This window comes from Ursus maritimus, unplaced genomic scaffold (genome assembly GCF_017311325.1).
Source record: "Ursus maritimus isolate PB19 unplaced genomic scaffold, ASM1731132v1 scaffold_30, whole genome shotgun sequence".
Classification (NCBI taxonomy): domain Eukaryota; kingdom Metazoa; phylum Chordata; class Mammalia; order Carnivora; family Ursidae; genus Ursus; species Ursus maritimus.
The window spans coordinates 7,389,985-7,408,071 of NW_024425564.1; the positions used below are offsets into that span (position 1 = coordinate 7,389,985).

At 39.8% G+C, this 18,087-nt stretch overlaps 1 protein-coding gene across 1 annotated transcript; it reads left to right on the plus strand.

The window, feature by feature from the left end:
- The first annotated feature begins 12,989 nt into the window (after positions 1-12,989).
- Positions 12,990-13,931, plus strand: LOC103681942 (putative olfactory receptor 2B3). Its single transcript, XM_008711504.1, has one exon. The coding sequence runs from the start codon at positions 12,990-12,992 to the stop codon at positions 13,929-13,931; it is 942 nt and encodes a 313-aa protein (XP_008709726.1).
- Positions 13,932-18,087: the final 4,156 nt, after the last annotated feature.

Sequence of the window (18,087 nt, forward strand, 5' to 3'; positions counted from 1 at the left end):
CTGTCTTAGGAGCCTTGAAGAAAAAGAATAGTATACTTCACTCAACCAATTATCGACTCAGGGCCGTGGTTCTCAAACTGCTTGTTACACAGAGTTCTTGGGTCCATAGGTGTGGGGTGAAGCCCAAGAACTGGCATTTCAAACAGGGTCCCAGGTGATGATGACGTTGCAGGTCCAGGGACACACTTTGAGAGTGCTAACTTAGAGAATGCTACAAAAGCAAAATAGGCTTCGTGGAAGCTTCAAAGTAAATTCCTATATGCTACATAGGGAAGACTATTGAAAATCGAACCCAGGACTTAATTGCTGGGCCACAAGTCTGCGAGGGAGACAAAACAGTCTCAACAGACCTTTTATGCTAAAGCAAAGACACCAATGGGGAAGGATTCAGACAATGAGACCTGGGGTGATGAGTATCTGTTCAGCTGCACCTTAAAAACATGAACTTCCAGATTTCTCTGAAACTTCCAAACTGTGGAAGGAGTCTCCCACATCTTGCTAGAGGAGAGTAGGCTCCACTTGCCTGGATATAATGTAAAGATGGTACAGTCCTTCTCAAAATCTCTCATTGCCCTTACTCAGCACCTCAAGAGCCATGATTATGGTCCCTGCTATCAGAGGAAATAGCTTATTCTAAAATCTCTAGGACTTAGCTAACATGTACCATCAGGGACTCTAAGGGGAGAAACAATATAAAGCTGGATGTAGGAACTCATAGACGTGGGGACACTCTTTCAAGATTTAGGAATTAAACTGCTGGAAAGGAACTCTGGATCCAGTTCTAATAGCACAGGGAGATCTATCATCTATCTATCTATCTATCTATCTATCTATCTATCTATCTATCATCTATATCTATCATCATCTATCTATCTATCTATCTATCTATCATCTATCTATCATCTATCTATCTTCTTTAGCCATTCATCTATGGATGCACAATTGGGTTGTTCTATAATTTGTATAATTTGGCTATCGTAAATAATGCTGCAGTAAACATAGAGGTGCATACGTCTTTTCAAGAAAGTGTTTTTGTTGTCTTTGGGTGAATACCCAATAGTGGAATTACTGGATCATATCATAATTCTATTTTTAACTTTTTGAGGAACCTCGGTACTGTTTTCCATAGTGGCTGCACCAATTTACATTCCCACCAACAATGCATGAGTGTCCTCTTTCTCCAATCCTTACCAACACTTGTAATTTCTTGTCTTTTTGACTTTAACCATTCTGGCAATGTAAGGTGATATCTCATTGTGGTTTTGATTTTAATTTTTCTGGTGATTAGTGATGCTGACATCTTTTCATATGTCTGTTGGCATCTGTGTGTCTTTTTTGGAAAAATGTCTGTTCAGCTTCTCTGCCCGCTTTTTAATCAGATACTCGTTTTTCTGTTTTTGTTTTTGTTTTATTGCTTTCTTTTTTTTTTTTTTTGCTGTTGATGTGTATAAATTCTTTATATATTTTAGATCTTAAGCCCTTATCAGATATATCATTTGCAAGTATCTTTCTCCCATTTGCAAGTATCTTTCAGGTTGCTTTTTCGTTTTGTTGATGGTCCTTTACTGTGCAAAAGCTTATTATTTTGATGTAGTTCCAATAGTTTATTTTTTTAAAAAATTTTATTATGTTAGTCACCATACAGTACTATTAGTTTTTGATGTAGTGTTCCACGATTCATTGTTTGCATATAACACCCAGTGCTCCATGCAATACGTGCCCTCCTTAATACCCATCACTGGCCTATGCCAATCCCCCACCCCCCACCCCCTTGAACAGCCTCTTTGGCAAATAACATGTAGGTCCCTCAAAAAGTTAAAAATAGAGCTACCCCATGACCCAGAAATTGCACAGCTGGGTATTTACCCCAAAGATACAGACTTAGGGAAGAGAAGGGCCATATGCACCCCAATGTTCATAGCAGCATTGTCCACAATAGCTAAATTGTGGAAGGAGCCGAGATGCCCTTCAACAGACGAATGGATAAAGAAGATGTGGTCCATATACACAATGAAATATTACTCAGCCATCAGAAAGAACGATTACCCAACATTTGCACCAATAGTTTATTTTTGCTTTTATTTCCCTTGTCCTAAGAGACACATCTAGAAAAATGTTGTTATGGCTGATGTCAACGAAATTACTGCTGTATTCTCTTCTAGGACTTCTGTGGTTTCAGTTCTCACATTTAGGTCTTTAATCCTTTAGGGGTTTATTTTTGTGTATGGTGTAAGAAAATGGTCCAGTTCCATTTTTCCTCATGTAGCTGACCAGTTTTCCCAGCATCATTTGAAGACACTGTTTTTCCTTATTGAATATTCCTCCTCCCTTTGTCATAGACTAATTGACTGTATAGGTGCAGGTTTGCAATTGGAGCTACAATGGAAAACAGTCATCCTTCCCTTAGCTTCCGTGTCGAAGCTAATTCTCAGACCTAGATGCTAACAATTAAAGGGAAAGGCAAGTCCCTTGAGGAAGAACTCTGCAATGCCAATGCAAGGGTACATAATAAATATTCCACATGATATTTCCTCAAGATCATCTGTGGCCAGGTACCAAAATAGCTGTACAAGAGTAAAGACAAGTATTGAGACCAAAAGTTTGAGGGCCATTAAATATGGAGTTATTGTTGACACATACGAGGCAGAGCACACAAAAATGTCATCATATTGCCTTGTCAGAGTGGTGGTTACAACTGGAGTCCTGGCCTACGTCCAACTGACACTTAGTCCAGTGGGTTTGTGGGTCTACCCTACGTATTCTCTGGTCCCTGAATGCATAGTGGGGGTAGATATACTTAGCAGTTGGAAGAATGCCCTCATTGAGGCTTTAATGGAGGAGGAGCCAAAGAAAATTCCATAAAACTACAGGAAACAACAGATGTCAACGAGCAATGGGGGATCCTCTTACTGTTGGTGGGAATGCAAACTGGTGCAGCCACTTTGGAAAACAGTACAGGGGCTTCTCAAAAAGTTTAAAATAGAGCTACCCTATGACCCAGCAACTGCACTAATAGGTATTTACCCAAAGAACACAAAAATACTGATTTGAAGGAGCACATGCACCCCAATGTTTATAGCAGCATTGTCAACAATAGCCAAATTATGGAAAGAGCCCAAATGCCCATTGCCCATTGACTGGTGAATGGATTAAGAAGGTGTGGTATATATATATATATATATATATATATATAGGAATATTGCTCAGCCATCAAAAAGAATGAAATATTGTCATTTGCCACAGCATGAATGGAGCTAGAGTGTATTATGCTAGGCAAATTAGTCAGAGAAAGACAAATACCATATGATTTCATTCATATGTGGAATTTAAGAAACAAAACAGATTAACATAGGGGAAGGCGGAAAAAAGAGAGGGAATCAAACCTTAAGAGACTCTTAACTATAGAGAACAAACTGTTGATGGAGGGAGGTGGGCAGGGGATGGGCTAAATGGGTGACGGGTATTAATGAGGGTACTTGGGTTATATGAAAGAGCACTGGGCGTTGTATGTAAGTGATGAATCACTAAATTCTATACCTGACACCAATTTTACCATATATATTAATCAACTAAAATTTAAATAAAAAATTGAATTAAAAAAACTGCCCTTCATCAGCCAAGATCAGAAACAATATTGTATCCTAGAGAAAATGCCTTTGACGCATAATTGATGAAGAGTAAAGGATGATGGGTCCCCTCTACGGAAACCAGACTTACCAAGGCAAATGAAAGTGGGTTACCTTGATCGTAACAAATCATTGCCCCAAATGTGCTGGTGTATCAGTTGTAGAACCTTAACCAGAAAATATTAGTATAGGCTCTGGCATGTGGTTGATATGTCAAATGTATCCTTTTTAATCCCCATTCGTAAAGATAATCTAAGGCAATTTACATTTATGTGGGGAAAACAACAGGACTCATTCACTGTCTCTCTTTGGAGCTATGTTAACTCCTTCCGACAAAATCCCGTCTGTAGGGATCTTGACCATCTTGATGTTTCACAGAATGTAACTGTTCATCTACATTGATGACAGCATCCTAATCAGATCTAAAGAGCTAGAAATTGCAGGAAGTCTGAATATTCCGTCACATCCATGTCACACACATACCATGATGATCTAGTCATGGAACCCACTCAGACCTCTTCCTCCTCTGTGAGCTGGTTGGAAGTGTTCTCCCATGCCGCATGGCTGTGATCTGAGCAAGAGACATTTATGCAAAACTGATGGAAAGCGTGGTCTGAGCTACAGGCTCATGTCGTTTTCTCCTGCTCTCTGGTCATGGTTGTGCTCAGTCCTGGATGTGCCAATGCCCTGCTACCATGATTGCTGCTGTATGCACTGATCTGCTGAGTTGTGGGTCAGAGAGTGCCCAGCTCTCAAGGGGTGATTTTGGCTGCATGGTGCTTTGACCTTTGATCGTCAGGGGTTTTATCTTTTTTTTTTTTTTTTTTTTTTTTAGTGGGAAGGTCAGAAGTTGTGTTTTATTTACTTTAGATCTTAAATCAGGTCTCAAAAGGTGTATAATCCTCTGATACAAATATCAGGGTTTTCCTAAAAACTTAAGGGCTTTGCTTTGTTTTTCCATAAACTTGCCATATCCCGATGCTATTTTTACTTAACCAGAAGTTAAACCTCTACAACCATAAGGCCTTACAAAATGTATGCCTCAGCGTTCAGGGTGACTTAGACTGTAGTGTAGACCTGCCTTGAAGCCCATTCCAAGCTGGAGCCTTCTGCATTACCAGTAATGGACTGGAGCAATATTCCCTAGTGTCAAATATGCTTATTACAAGACAGAGAGAGGCGTGCCAGGCACTCTGCTTCCTTTTTAATGATAGGATATTCATAAAGCAACAGTGTCTTACACTTTGAACAAGATGTCCCATAATGCCCCAGACCAGCAAACATCTAAAACCCACATTGCATGGAGCCCTGGGTGTTATACACAAACAATGAAGCATGGAACACTACATCAAAACTAATGATGTACTCTATGGTGACTTATATAACATAATAAAAAATTAAAAATGAATGAATGAATGAATGAATGAATGAATGAATAAAACCCATATTGATGTGTCAGGTTCCTAAATCTTCATAGTTTCTCATTTGCCATCAAGAACACATGTGTCTTATCAAAACCATCCACATTAATCACTTCCTGCTCATATCGCCTGACTAGTGCAGTGTGCTTGATACAGACAACCAGTGTGTACCCTTCAAAATGTACAGCTAGCTTAGTTCCTCTTCAGTGTATTTTGTGACAGAAAGTGAGAGTGTTAAAATGGCACTGGGATAATGTACACTATTGTCAGCTCCAAGTGATTGTAAACTCTTTTTGACCATCTTTTTTTTTTTTTAAGATTTTATTTATTTATTTGAGAGAGAGAGAGAGCGAGTGTGCAAGTGGGGGAAAGGTCAGAGGGAGAGGGAGAAGCAGACTCCCCGCTGAATAGGGAGCCCAAGGTTGGACTAGATCCCAGGACCCCAGGATCATGACCCGAGTCGAAGGCAGATGCTTGACTGACTGAGCCACCCAGGCACCCATGACCATCTTTCTTGATAAGTATGAAAAAAATTAGTCACCAAGTCAAGCCCTGCACATCAAACACCCTTCACCTTGTTAATATGCTCTATCAAGGGGACATATCTAGACCAGCTTGTTCAACTGGGCTACTACTTGTATGAGTTGTGATGATCTGTTGTCATCATTCAAGATCTAGTTTTTCAATAGACCGACCAGTGACATAGATGGACAGGTGATGAGGGTTACCACTCTTGAGTCCTTGGGACTGTAAAATAAGAACATAGGAAAATAAAAGCAACTGTATAGCTATGAGGATAATTCAATATTCAGTATTAAAATTGACAGGACATAAAAGAAACCAATATAGGAAAAACAGATATATGTTTCTTTGGTGCCTTGTAGAGTTTCTGCTTCTACACTTCTCTTCCATAACCTTTGTCTAAAATTACTTTTCTATGATAATTAATGTCCAACCAGTTGCATTCTGTTCAAAGCTAATTAGGAATGAGTGTTGCATATACTAATATTTTTTAATACTAATTCCACTCTGATAAACAATCTGAGGAAGGTAAGATATTGAAAGAATTTTGTTCTGAATGATCTATAGCATAAACAGATAAATTCAAAAAATGCAAATATTTAATAGTAGGAAAATGATGCCAAAATACATAAATACAGATTACATAAATACATATAATTTATAAAAATGTTATATAGCTGTAAAAATCATGTGTTAATTATATGTGGAATCTAAAAATCAAAACAAATAAACAAACAAAAATGGATTTAAACACAGAAAACAAACTGGTAGTTGCCTGAGGGAGAAGGATGGGTTAAATAGGTGAAGGGGTTTAAGAGGTACAAGGTCCCAGTTATAAAATAAATGTCAGGAGGATGAAAAGTTCAACATAAGGAATATAACCAAAATATTGTAGTAATTTATGAGGACAGCTAGTAACTATACTTACCAAGGTGAGCACTGAGTAATGTATGGAAATGTTGAATCACTGACTATGTTTTACATCAGAAACAAATATAATAATGTATATCAACTATACTTCAATAAAAAATAATTTAATCCAGTCATCTGTTGAAGGGCATCTTGGCTCCTTCCACGATTTAGCTATTGTGGACAGTGCTGCTATGAACATTGGGGTGCATATGGCCCTTCTCTTCACTACGTCTGTATCTTTGGGGTAAATACCCAGTAGTGCAATTGCTGGATCATAGGGTAGCTCAATTTTTAACTTTTTAAGGGACCTCCACACTGTTTTCCAGAGTGGCTGTACCAACTTACATAAGATGTGGTCCATATATACAATGGAATATTACTCAGCCATCAAAAAGAACGATTTCTCAACATTTGCTGCAACATGGATGGCACTGGAGGAGATAATGCTAAGTGAAATAAGTCAAGCAGAGAAAGACAATTATCATATGGTTTCTCTCATCTATGGAACATAAGAACTAGGAAGATCCATAGGAGAAGAAAGGGATAAAGAAAGGGGGGGGCTAATCAGAAGGGGGAATGAAGCATGAGAGACTATGGACTCTGAGAAACAAACTGAGGGCTTCAGAGGGGAGGGGGTAGGGGAATGGGATAGACTGGTGATGGGTAGTAAGGAGGGCACATATTGCATATTGCACTGGGTGTTATACGCAACTAATGAATCATCGAACTTTACATCAAAAACCAGGGATGTGCTGTATGGTGACTAACATAATATAATAAAAAAATTATTATAATAAAAATTAAAAAATCAATAATTTAAACAAAAAATTACAATTTTTTGTAAAGGGACACCCTTAACCCCTGTATTGTTCAAGGATGTTGCTTTTGTCTATAGAATGTGGATTTTGTCTCCAACACATCCAGGTGCAGCACCTGTTCCTGTGACTTACCAACTATGAGATACTAGGTATTTTCTTTAGCTTTTCTGAGCCACAATTTCCTAGTCTTTAAAGCTTCTTTGCAAGACTGTTGCTGGCCGTGAGTGCCTCATGCAGAATAGCTCTTAATAAAGGTTTGCTATTACTAATGTGTGGTCAGTATATCCAATACAAATGGAGAACTCTGAAGTGTCTTGCTAGGGTCCATATTAGTATTCATTGTGTAGATGTTTTTATTTTATTTTTTATTTAAATTCAATGTATCAGCATATAGTGTGTTATTAGTTTCAGAGGTAGAGTTCAGTGATTCATCAGTTGCATATAACACCCAGTGCTTATTACATCATGTGCCCTCCTTAATGTCCATCACCCAGTTACCCCATCCCCTTACACACCTCCCCTCCAGCAATCCTCAGTTTGTTTGCTATGATTAAGAGTCTCTTATGGTTTGTTTCCCTCTGATTTCATCTTGTTTTATTTTTCCCTTCTTTCCCCTATGATCCTCTGTTTTGTTTCTTAAATCCCACATATGAGTGAAATCATATAATTACTGTCTTTTTCTGATTGACTATTTCACTTAGCATAATACCCTCTAATTCCATTCATATTATTGCAAATGGTTAGAGTTCATATTTTTTGATGGCTGAGTAATATTCCATTGTATATATGAACCACATCTTTTTTTTTTTTTAAAGATTTTATTTATTCATTCGACAGAGATAGAGACAGCCAACGAGAGAGGGAACACAAGCAGGGGGAGTGGGAGAGGAAGAAGCAGGCTCCTAGCGGAGGAGCCTCATGTGGGGCTTGATCCCATAACGCCGGGATCACGCCTTGAGCCGAAGGCAGACCCCCAACCGCTGTGCCACCCAGGCGCCCCAACCACATCTTCTTTATCCACTCCTCTGTGGATGGACATCTGGGCTCTTTCCATAGCTGGGTATTGTGGACATTGCTGCTATAAACATTGGGGTGCAGGTGTCCCTTAGAATCACTATTTGTATCCTTAGGGTAATACCTAGGAGTGCAATTGCTGGGTCATAAGGTAGGTCTAATTTTAGCTTTTTGAGGAACCTCCATACTGTTTTCCAGAGTGGCTTTACCATCTTGCATTCCCACCAAGAGTGCAAGAGGGTTCCCCTTTCTCCACATTCTTGCCAACATCATGTTTTTAAATACATGGTATTAAAGAGGGCACGTATTGCATGGTGCACTGGGTGTTATACGCAAGTAATGAATCATCGAACTTTACATAGAAAACCAGGGATGTACTGTATGGTGACTAACATAACATAATAAAAAATTATTATTAAAAAATCTGGAATAAAAAATAAATAAATACATGTCTTTGCCATTTTATTTTATGGTGATAATCAATTGTAAGTAGAAAATTTCTCAAATAAAAAAAGAAAATTTCCTGAATTACTTATTTCTAAGATATAAGCTTTCACTGGGAAAAAAAAAAATCGTGTGTTAAGAGAATGTTCCAGGGTAGGAGGGGCAAGACGGCCGCAGAGTAGGAGGACCCTCGGCTCATCTTGTCCAAAGAACACAACTAGATAAATATCAAATCATCCTGAATAGCACCCAATTGACCAGATGACTGACAGAACAAACTCCACAACAAAAGAGAGAGAAGTGGCCACATCAAAGAAAGTAGGAAGGGCAGAGATGGGGTTTAAGGGACAAATGGATCACGGGTGCTGTGGAAAGAAGGGGCAAGAGAGAGAGGAGAACACAAGGGAATGCACAAGAAGAGCATTTTCCCAAAGCCATTGGCTTGGAAAATGAGAGGGGGTGAATTTCATGAGTGCATGCAACCAGTGGAGCTTAAACCCCGTGGGGTTTTAAAGTCGCGGGTTTGCTCGATACGGTTACTTAAGCTGTGTATCACTAACAGTATAGACTAAATGTATTTATATTCTTCAACGAACAACAGCAATACTTTTTTCCATATACTCTATGAGTGGACTACTCTTTGACCATGAGACTGTGTGAAAGGAATTTGGGCTATAAGTCCATTCACCCCTGTGCTCTCCTGAGTAAACACCTCCAAACTCATCTTTCATGGTTTATGTTTCGTGACTATTGTCTTCCCCGTGGCTTTAACATTTGTGAACCACCTGTGTGCCTGTGTTACCCCGCCAGTGCAGCTGGGGACAGAGCTCATTATTTCCTCTCTGGACACAACGACCAATTAAACTTGAGGGACTCTGGAATCCCTAGGGCTAAGATAGAGGACACCGCATGGAGGGATAGTTGGCCCTTTCTTAAAGGGACTCCCTCTCTCCGTGCCTCTGCCAGTGTTGCTGATCTGTGCAGTGAGCTTCTCTCTGTAAACCCCACCAGGAACCTGGTGAGCAGAGCCTGCCTCAATCAAACATGCCGCAGTGACAGAAGACATATGTATAACTCACTTTTATTTCATTGTAAGGACTTTTCTCATATTGCATGTTCATAACGCAGCCCAGGTTACACGCTAATGTCATCCCAATCTGTGGGCAATAGGGCATTGAATAAGAATGTTACAAAGGTTGAGAGCTCAGAGAGGCATCGCATTTGTCGACCATGTCTCAGAAACTGGGCGCACAGAGAGGCACAGGTATGTCTCTGACACTTGGAAGAAAGGTGAGTAAAGGGCTGAAGCAGGGGATTCCGTCCCTTGGTCACTTCACCTGTGTTCTTGCCTCTGGTGAAGTAATCAGTGTTCAGTTTGTTCCCTAGGAATCTTAAAATAGATGTCGAGTATTTTCAGTGATTCAAACCACCCTGCTTATCACCTCACCCTTTAGAATGCACATTTGACCATCATATCTCCATTCATTAAAACTGTCAGTGGGGTGTTTTTAAGAAAAACATGAAATAGTGGCATTTCAATTTCTTTTGATTAGCGCAGGATATATAAATAGGAGAGAGGTAAGATGACAGTGGGATGAATGTGTGCTCGTCAAGGGACGAGTCCATTTTCTGATAACAGAAAAGAGGATTCAGAATGAGTGGACCCCACTGCCATACAAAACATGGGGAGAGCAGAAGATGTGAAAAAATAGAAGAAAATACAGATGCGGAATAGAGTCCTGTGATGGCCCACACCCTCAGATAAGCCAGTACCGCCTGCTAGCCATTGATTCCACCTCCATTTCCTGGAAACTATGTTCTCAGTATAGTGCAGGAAGCAAAGAAAATATGGCATAGATATTTAATCATTTCCCATTAGAATATAAACTTACAACTAGCGTTGGCACCACCAACAGTAAACTTGGTCATCTGCCTTCTGATGTGCGTGCCATGCGGAGGTGATGTTCCATTATTATGTTAGTGATTAGTATAATGATTGATATCCACGAGGTTCTAAGTGCTGAGTAGCTCACACTCACTGAGTGTGCTCACGACCTCATAGGAACTCTTATTATCAGCGCAGGCATTTGTTCTAAAGGTGGCAAAACGATGTTCGCTAGCGTGCTCAGGATTACACAGCCCGGAAATGATACGTGGGCGGGTGGTAGGTCCAGAGGCTGTATTCCTAACAGCTAACTTTTAAAGGTGATTTTTTTCTAACATTACCAAATGAATAGATTACGTGATATTTCCTTGTTGTTTTGATTTTCTGTTTCTTTAATGACAGAAAAGTTGTGTATCTTTTCTATTTCCAATTTTGCTTCATATTTTTTCTTCCCCAAGTTGTTTATTTATGTCAATTGCTCACTTTTAATTGGATTTTTTGTCTTGTCTCATAATTATTATGTAATAATTCTTTTTTAAAGATTTTATGTATTTATTTGTTTATTTGTTTATTTTCATTTGAGAGAGCGAAAGTACCAGCATGGGGAGGGGCAAAGGGAGAGAGAGAAGCAGGCTCCCCGTTGAGGAGGGAGCCCCATGCAGGGCTTAATCCCAGGACCCTGGGATCATGACCTGAGCCGAAGACAGGCGCTTAACTGACTGAGCCACCCAGGGGCCCTATGTAATAATTCTTTATGCTTTAAAATAGTAACCATTTTTGACATAAACACTGCACATTTTTCATCTGGCACTTGTCTTTTATCTTTATATATCATCATTTTTCCTGTGAAAAATTTAGATTTACATGCATACCAACAACAGTCAAATCTCATATCCTCTTGCATTTTTCCACTGAAGGTGTGTTGCTGTTATTTATCAAGGAATAATGTATATGTGTTGCTAGAAAGCTGAAATTGAGCCCACATATAGTGGAAGCGGTCAAAAATATTTTCTAAATGTTTTTTGAGAGACAGAGTGTGTGCACAAGCAGGGGAGAGGAGCGGAGGGAGAGAATCCTAAGCAGGCACAGCATGGAGCTCAATCTCACCACCCTGAGATCACGACCTGAGCGGAAATCAAGAGTCAGACGCTTCCCTGACTGAGCCCCCAGGCGCCCTGGAAGGGGCTAACGTTGTCTCTCCGCATGCTGGTGCGGGTTCCGGCAGCCTGTTCCTCTCCCTCCGGAAGAGTGTGCCATCCCCGTGTAAGGTAGGTCCGTCTTTGTCGCTACCTTCTTTCTTCCGTGCCCCAGCCTCTGTCCAGCAGCACTCACTATTTTTGTGCTTGTAAATTCCAACGGTGTAAGTCCTGGTAATGACCTGCATTTAAAAACACAAAGCAGATTGAAGAAACTTAGAAGTACTTGGGTTGTCTCATGAAGTTACCTGAGAACTTCCACAGATGGAGGAAAATGAACTTGATAATTTGTGGTCTGTAGTCAAGCTTGCTGTGCTTTCTGTATACTTGGGGGGGGGGATATGGTACAGAAAAAAGAATCGCCCTTAAGTCCTGGCCTTACCACTACTGGCTACGCTATTATCTATGGTCACTGAGTCACAGCAGCAATGAAATGTAGGCTGCAGCTGTTTGTCGTGCCTGTCACATGTCAGTCAATCGTGATTAGACCAGCAGGTTAAACAGGTGATGGGGATGAAGGAGGGCACTCGGCCTGATGAGCACTGGGTAGTGTATCGAGTGTTCCATCACTACACTGTACGCCTGAAACTAATATTACACTGTCTGTTAACTAACTGGAATTTAAATAAAAGTTTAAAAAAAAGATGTGTGAAGATGTGGGCAGTTCTCACCTGTGGTTAACACTGTAAATCATGTCGCCATATTTTACTGCTTGAATCAAAGCATCTAGGACCGTGATGGCTCTTTGTGGGAAAGGACACGCATAACTGTCATTTAAGAGAGGGAGAATATTCTAAAAACTCACCGGAAGATTTTTGTGCACACGTAAGAAAAGGGGGAACTGAATGTCTTGAGCGCTTACAATCGTCTATGCCCTCTGCACATGGGGTTACGTACTTCGTCGTTTCAGAGTAATGATCTACCTCATAAAGGAAATCGATCATTGGCAAAAAACAGAACTGATTTCTAACCTAAAAGAATCACACTGTATTTCACCAGGTTCCATTTAATTGGCTATAAATTTTATTTGGTGTTTAATTATCCATTATAATAATCAAAATTAGTTCAGTTCCAATAAGAGTATTCAATAATTATCTATTGATTACTTTTCTATTTTATATTTTTTAGGAATGAAAAATAAGTGAGTCATCATGAACTGGGCTAACGAGAGCTCCCCGAGAGAGTTTATACTACTTGCCTTCTCAGACAAGCCCTGGCTACAAACGCCTCTGTTTGTGCTCCTCCTAATATCATACACGGTCACCGTCTGTGGCAACGTGTCCATCATGATGCTGTGCGTCCTGGATCCCAAACTTCACACACCCATGTATTTCTTTCTCACCAATCTCTCCATCTTAGATCTGTGCTATACGACAAGCACAGTCCCTCACATGTTGGTAAATATTTGTCGCAACAAAAAGACCATCAGCTACGGTGGCTGCGTGGCCCAGCTCATTATCTTTCTAGCCCTGGGTGCTACTGAGTGTCTCCTCCTGGCTGTCATGTCCTTCGACAGATATGTGGCGGTCTGCAGACCCCTGCACTACATAGTTGTTATGAACCGTTGGCTCTGCTTGAGGGTGGTAGCCTTCTCGTGGCTCACTGGCTTCAGTAACTCAGTGTTGCAGTCTTCCTTGACCCTTAACATGCCACGCTGTGGTCACCAAGAAGTGGATCACTTTTTCTGTGAGGTGCCTGCCCTTCTCAAGCTGTCGTGTGCCGATACAAAGCCTATCGAGGCTGAGCTTTTTTTCTTTAGTGTATTAATTCTTCTAATTCCAGTGACATTGATCTTCATTTCCTATGGCTTCATAGCTCATGCAGTATTGAGAATCAGGTCAGCAGAAGGACGACGGAAAGCTTTTGGGACATGTGGGTCCCATATGGTTGTGGTGTCTCTCTTTTTTGGAACAGGCATATACATGTACCTACAACCACCTTCATCCACCTCTAAGGACTGGGGAAAGATGGTTTCCCTCTTCTATGGGATCGTCACACCCATGTTGAATCCCCTCATCTATAGCCTTAGAAATAAAGATATGAAAGAGGCCTTCAAGAGGGTGATGCCAAGAATCTTTTTCTACAAGAAATAAACACTCCATTGTGATGAGAGTCTTCTGAGCCTCTATCCAGCTGATTTTCCTATTTTCCAGGTTCTTATGATTTCACAGAATTCTACCAACACTTACAAACATCTTCCTCTTTTCAGGAAGCAATACTGAGACCATAATATATCTAAATTAAAAACTTCTTTGTTTTTCAGAAGTTCACTCAATGGACTTTGCTCTTTGAAGACACTTGGATGATTTACCTTCCTATGTATATATTATTTGTTCTAGTACCAACCATCTTGCCTACCATCTTAGTTCGGGATTTCCGCATCTTTATCATTTTTTGAAGATATTTATTTATTTATTTATTTATTTATTTATTTAAGAGAGAGAGCGAGAGAGAACACCAGCCCAGAGGAGGAGCAGAGGGAGAAGCAGACTCCCCACTGAGCAGGGAGCCTGATGTGGGGTTCAATCCTGGGACTAAGATCATGACTGGAGCCAAAGGCAGATGCTTAACCCATTGAGCCACCCAGGCGTCCCCCACATCTTTATCACTAAATAGCCCATGATCTCAAGGCAAAAAATTCCCATCAGCACCCAAGCCTCCAGTCACTTGACCCTCACACCCCTTGATAAATGCATCATGTGCTCCTCCCAGAGCTGCTTGAAACATGTAGTGTCTGCCTGCAACCTAGCAGGCTTAAACTAGTTAGGTGTGCACATGTCATATTAGAGACTTGGAATGTCAGCTAAGTTTCATTTATTGCCCTATGTTCAATTCATCCTTTTATTCCCCATGGATAGCATTTCTCCTTTTTTCTTCTTTTGGAAAATCCTTATTTGTCTCAAGTTCTGCCCCAAACATGCAGGACCTCCTCTAAATTAGATAGCTGTAGATCAGAAGAAAAGTAGTCAATAGTTCCCCTACTGAAGAAATACTCTAGTTTCTAGAGGAAATGACCCTTAAACTCAGACATTTAAATGACTATTTGCAGTTAGCCATGTAAGGATTTAGATGAGGCAACATTCAGACAACAGAGAAAGGATTACAAAACAAAGCTTTTAGTATTACTATTATATTTAATATTTTCATGTTAAATTACAAGGAGTTTAATATGATTACAATATAAAGAACAAAACCCACACAACATGAGGCTGGAGATGTCAACTGAGAAGTGTGGCTGCATCCAGTTAGGAAAGCAGAACAATTTCAGCATAGAAGGTGGCAGCATCAGCAAAAAGTAACGAAAAACCTAAGTACAGAATATGGTTCTTATATAATTTTCATGTGTTTACTAAATATGATATTTCGAATAAAAGGGAAAAGGAACAACTTTCAAAATATGGTACTTAAAAAGTTGTTTTTCTCAGAAAAATTAGTAAGAAATTTAAGATGCACAACAAATGAAAACCTCTATATGCCTCATACAGATGACTTTTTAGAATTGTCTTCTCTTGTTGACTATATGGTAAGCATTTCAAACCCAATAGATTCAAGTCAAGCACCTGCTCTTCCTTCGTGATACAAACCCTCCTCTAAAGCTCCCTATTTTAATGAAGGCACTCACCTGTTGTTTATGTGTGCAGACCAGAAACAATGAACCATATCTTACACCATTACCTCCATAGCTTTCCGTATAAAAACCATCACCAAGACATAACAATCATTTATCTCTTTGGTACCTCCCACCTCTCCATTGTTTCCTTCTTCACACTCCTAGTACCGCCATCCTTTAACTAGATCTGCTGATTACCCAATCTACCCATATGCACTCCTCTTCATGCTCTGCAATACACTTTAGAAAATATAGCCACCAACAGTGCAAGAGGGTTCCCTTTTCTCCATATCTTCGCCAACACCTGTTGTTTTTTGTGTTGTTGGTTTTAGCTATTCTCACAGGGATGTGGTGATACCTCATTGTAGGTTTTTGTTTGTTTGTTTGCTTTTGTTTTGTTTTCAAGATTGTATTTAAATTCAAGTTAGCTAACATATAGTGTATGATTAGTGCCGGGGATAGAATTTAGTGAATCAGTTGCATACAACGCCCAGTGCTCATAACATCAAGTGCCCTCCTTAATGCCCATCACCAAGTACCCCACCCCCCCACTTCCTCTACAGCAACCCTTAGATTGTTCCCTATAGTTAAGACTGTCTTATGGTTTGCTTCCTTTTCTGATTTTATCTTATTTTATTTTTCCTTTCCTTCCCCTATGTTCATCTGTTTTGTTTCTTAAATTCCACATGTGAGTGAAATCACATGATATTTATCTTTTTCTGACTAACTTATTTCACGTAGCGTAATACCCTTTGGTTCCAGCCACGTCATTGCAAATGGCAAGATTTCAATTTTTTGATGGCTGAGTAATATTCCATTGTGTATATATATACATCACCCCTTCCTTTTTAAAATTTTGAAACCCTTATTTTTTTTATTGTTATGTTAGTCACCATACAGTACTTCATTAGTTTTTTTTTAATTTATTACTATATGTTAGTCACCATACAGTACATCATTAGTTTTATGTAGTGTTCCATGATTCACTGTTTGCGTATAACACCCAGTGTTCCATGCAGTACGTGCCCTCCTTAATACCCTTCACTGGGCTAGCCCATACCCCACCCCTTCCCCTCTAAAATCCTCAGATTGTTTCCCGGAGTCCATAGTCTCTTGTGGTTCATTTCCCCATCTGTTTACCCCCCCTTCATTTTTCCCTTCCTTCTCCTACTGATCTCCCTGCTATTCCTTATGTTCCACAAATGAGTGAAACCATATGATAATTGTCTTTCTTTGCTTGACATATTTCACTTAGCATAATCCCCTCCAGTTCCATCTGTGTCAATGCAAATGTTGGGTATTCATCCTTTGTGATGGCTGAGTAATATTCCATTGTATATATGAACCACATCTTCTTTATCCATTCATCTGTTGAAGGGTATCTTGGCTCCTTCCACAGTTTGGCTATTGTGGACATTGCTGCTATGAACATTGGGGTGCATGTGCCCCTTCTTTTCACTACATCTGTATCTTTGGGGTAAATATTCAGTAGTATGATTGCTGGGTCTAGGGTAGCCCTATTTTTAACTTCTTGAGGAACTGCCATACTGTTTTCCAGAGTGGCTGTACCAGCTTACATTCCTACCAACAGTGTAAGAGGGTTCCCCTTTCTCCACATCTTTGCCAACAATAGTTCCATGTCTTGTTAATTATACCCATTCTAACTGGTGTAAGGTGGTATCTCATTGTGGTTTTGATTTGGATTTCCCTGACGCCAAGCGATGTTGAACATTTTTAATGTGTCTTTTAGCCATTTGTATGTCTTCTTTGGAGAAGGTCTGTTCATGTCTTCTGCCTAATTCTTGACTGGATTATTTGTTTTTTGGGTGTTGACTTTGAGAAGTTATTTATAGATCTTGGATACCAGCTCTTTATCTGATATGTCATTTGTGAATATCTTCTCCCATTCCGTGGGTTGCCTCTTAGTTTTGTTGACTGTTTCCCTTGCTGTGCAGAGCTTTTTTTTTTCACTTTATTTTTTTTTATTATAATAATATTTTTTTATTATATTATGTTAGTCACCATACAGTACACCCCTGGTTTTTGATGTAAAGTTCGATGATTCATTAGTTGCGTATAACACCCAGTGCACCATGCAATACGTGCCCTCCTTACTACCCATCATCAGCCTATCCCATTCCCCCACCCCCTCCCCTCTGAAGCCCTCAGTTTGTTTCTCAGAGTCCATAGTCTCTCATGCTTTTTATTTTGATGAGGTCCCAGATGTTCATTTTTGCTTTTGTTTCCCTTGCCTTTAGAGATGTGTCTTGAAAGAGGTTGCTGTGGACAATTTTGAAGTGGTTACTGCCTATGTTCTCCTCTAGGATTTGGATGGATTCCCATCTCATGTTGTTTTCTTTCATCCGTTTTGAGTTATCTTTGTATATAGTGTAAGAGAATCGTCTAGTTTCATTCTTTGCATGTGGTTGTCCAGTTTTCCTAGCACCATTTATTGAAGGGATGTCTTTTTTTCCATTGGATATTTTTCCCTACTTTGTCGAAGATTATTTGACCATAGAGTTGAGGATCCATTCTGGAAACTGTATTTTGTTCCATTGATCTATGTGTTTGTTTTTGTGCCAATGCTATGCTGTCTTGGTGATCACAGCTTTGTAATACAGTATGAAATCAGGCAACGT

What these genes read in the sequence shown, in the direction of transcription:
- LOC103681942 (XM_008711504.1), top strand. Translation starts at nt 12,990, where the DNA reads ATGAACTGGGCTAACGAGAGCTCCCCGAGAGAGTTTATACTACTTGCC.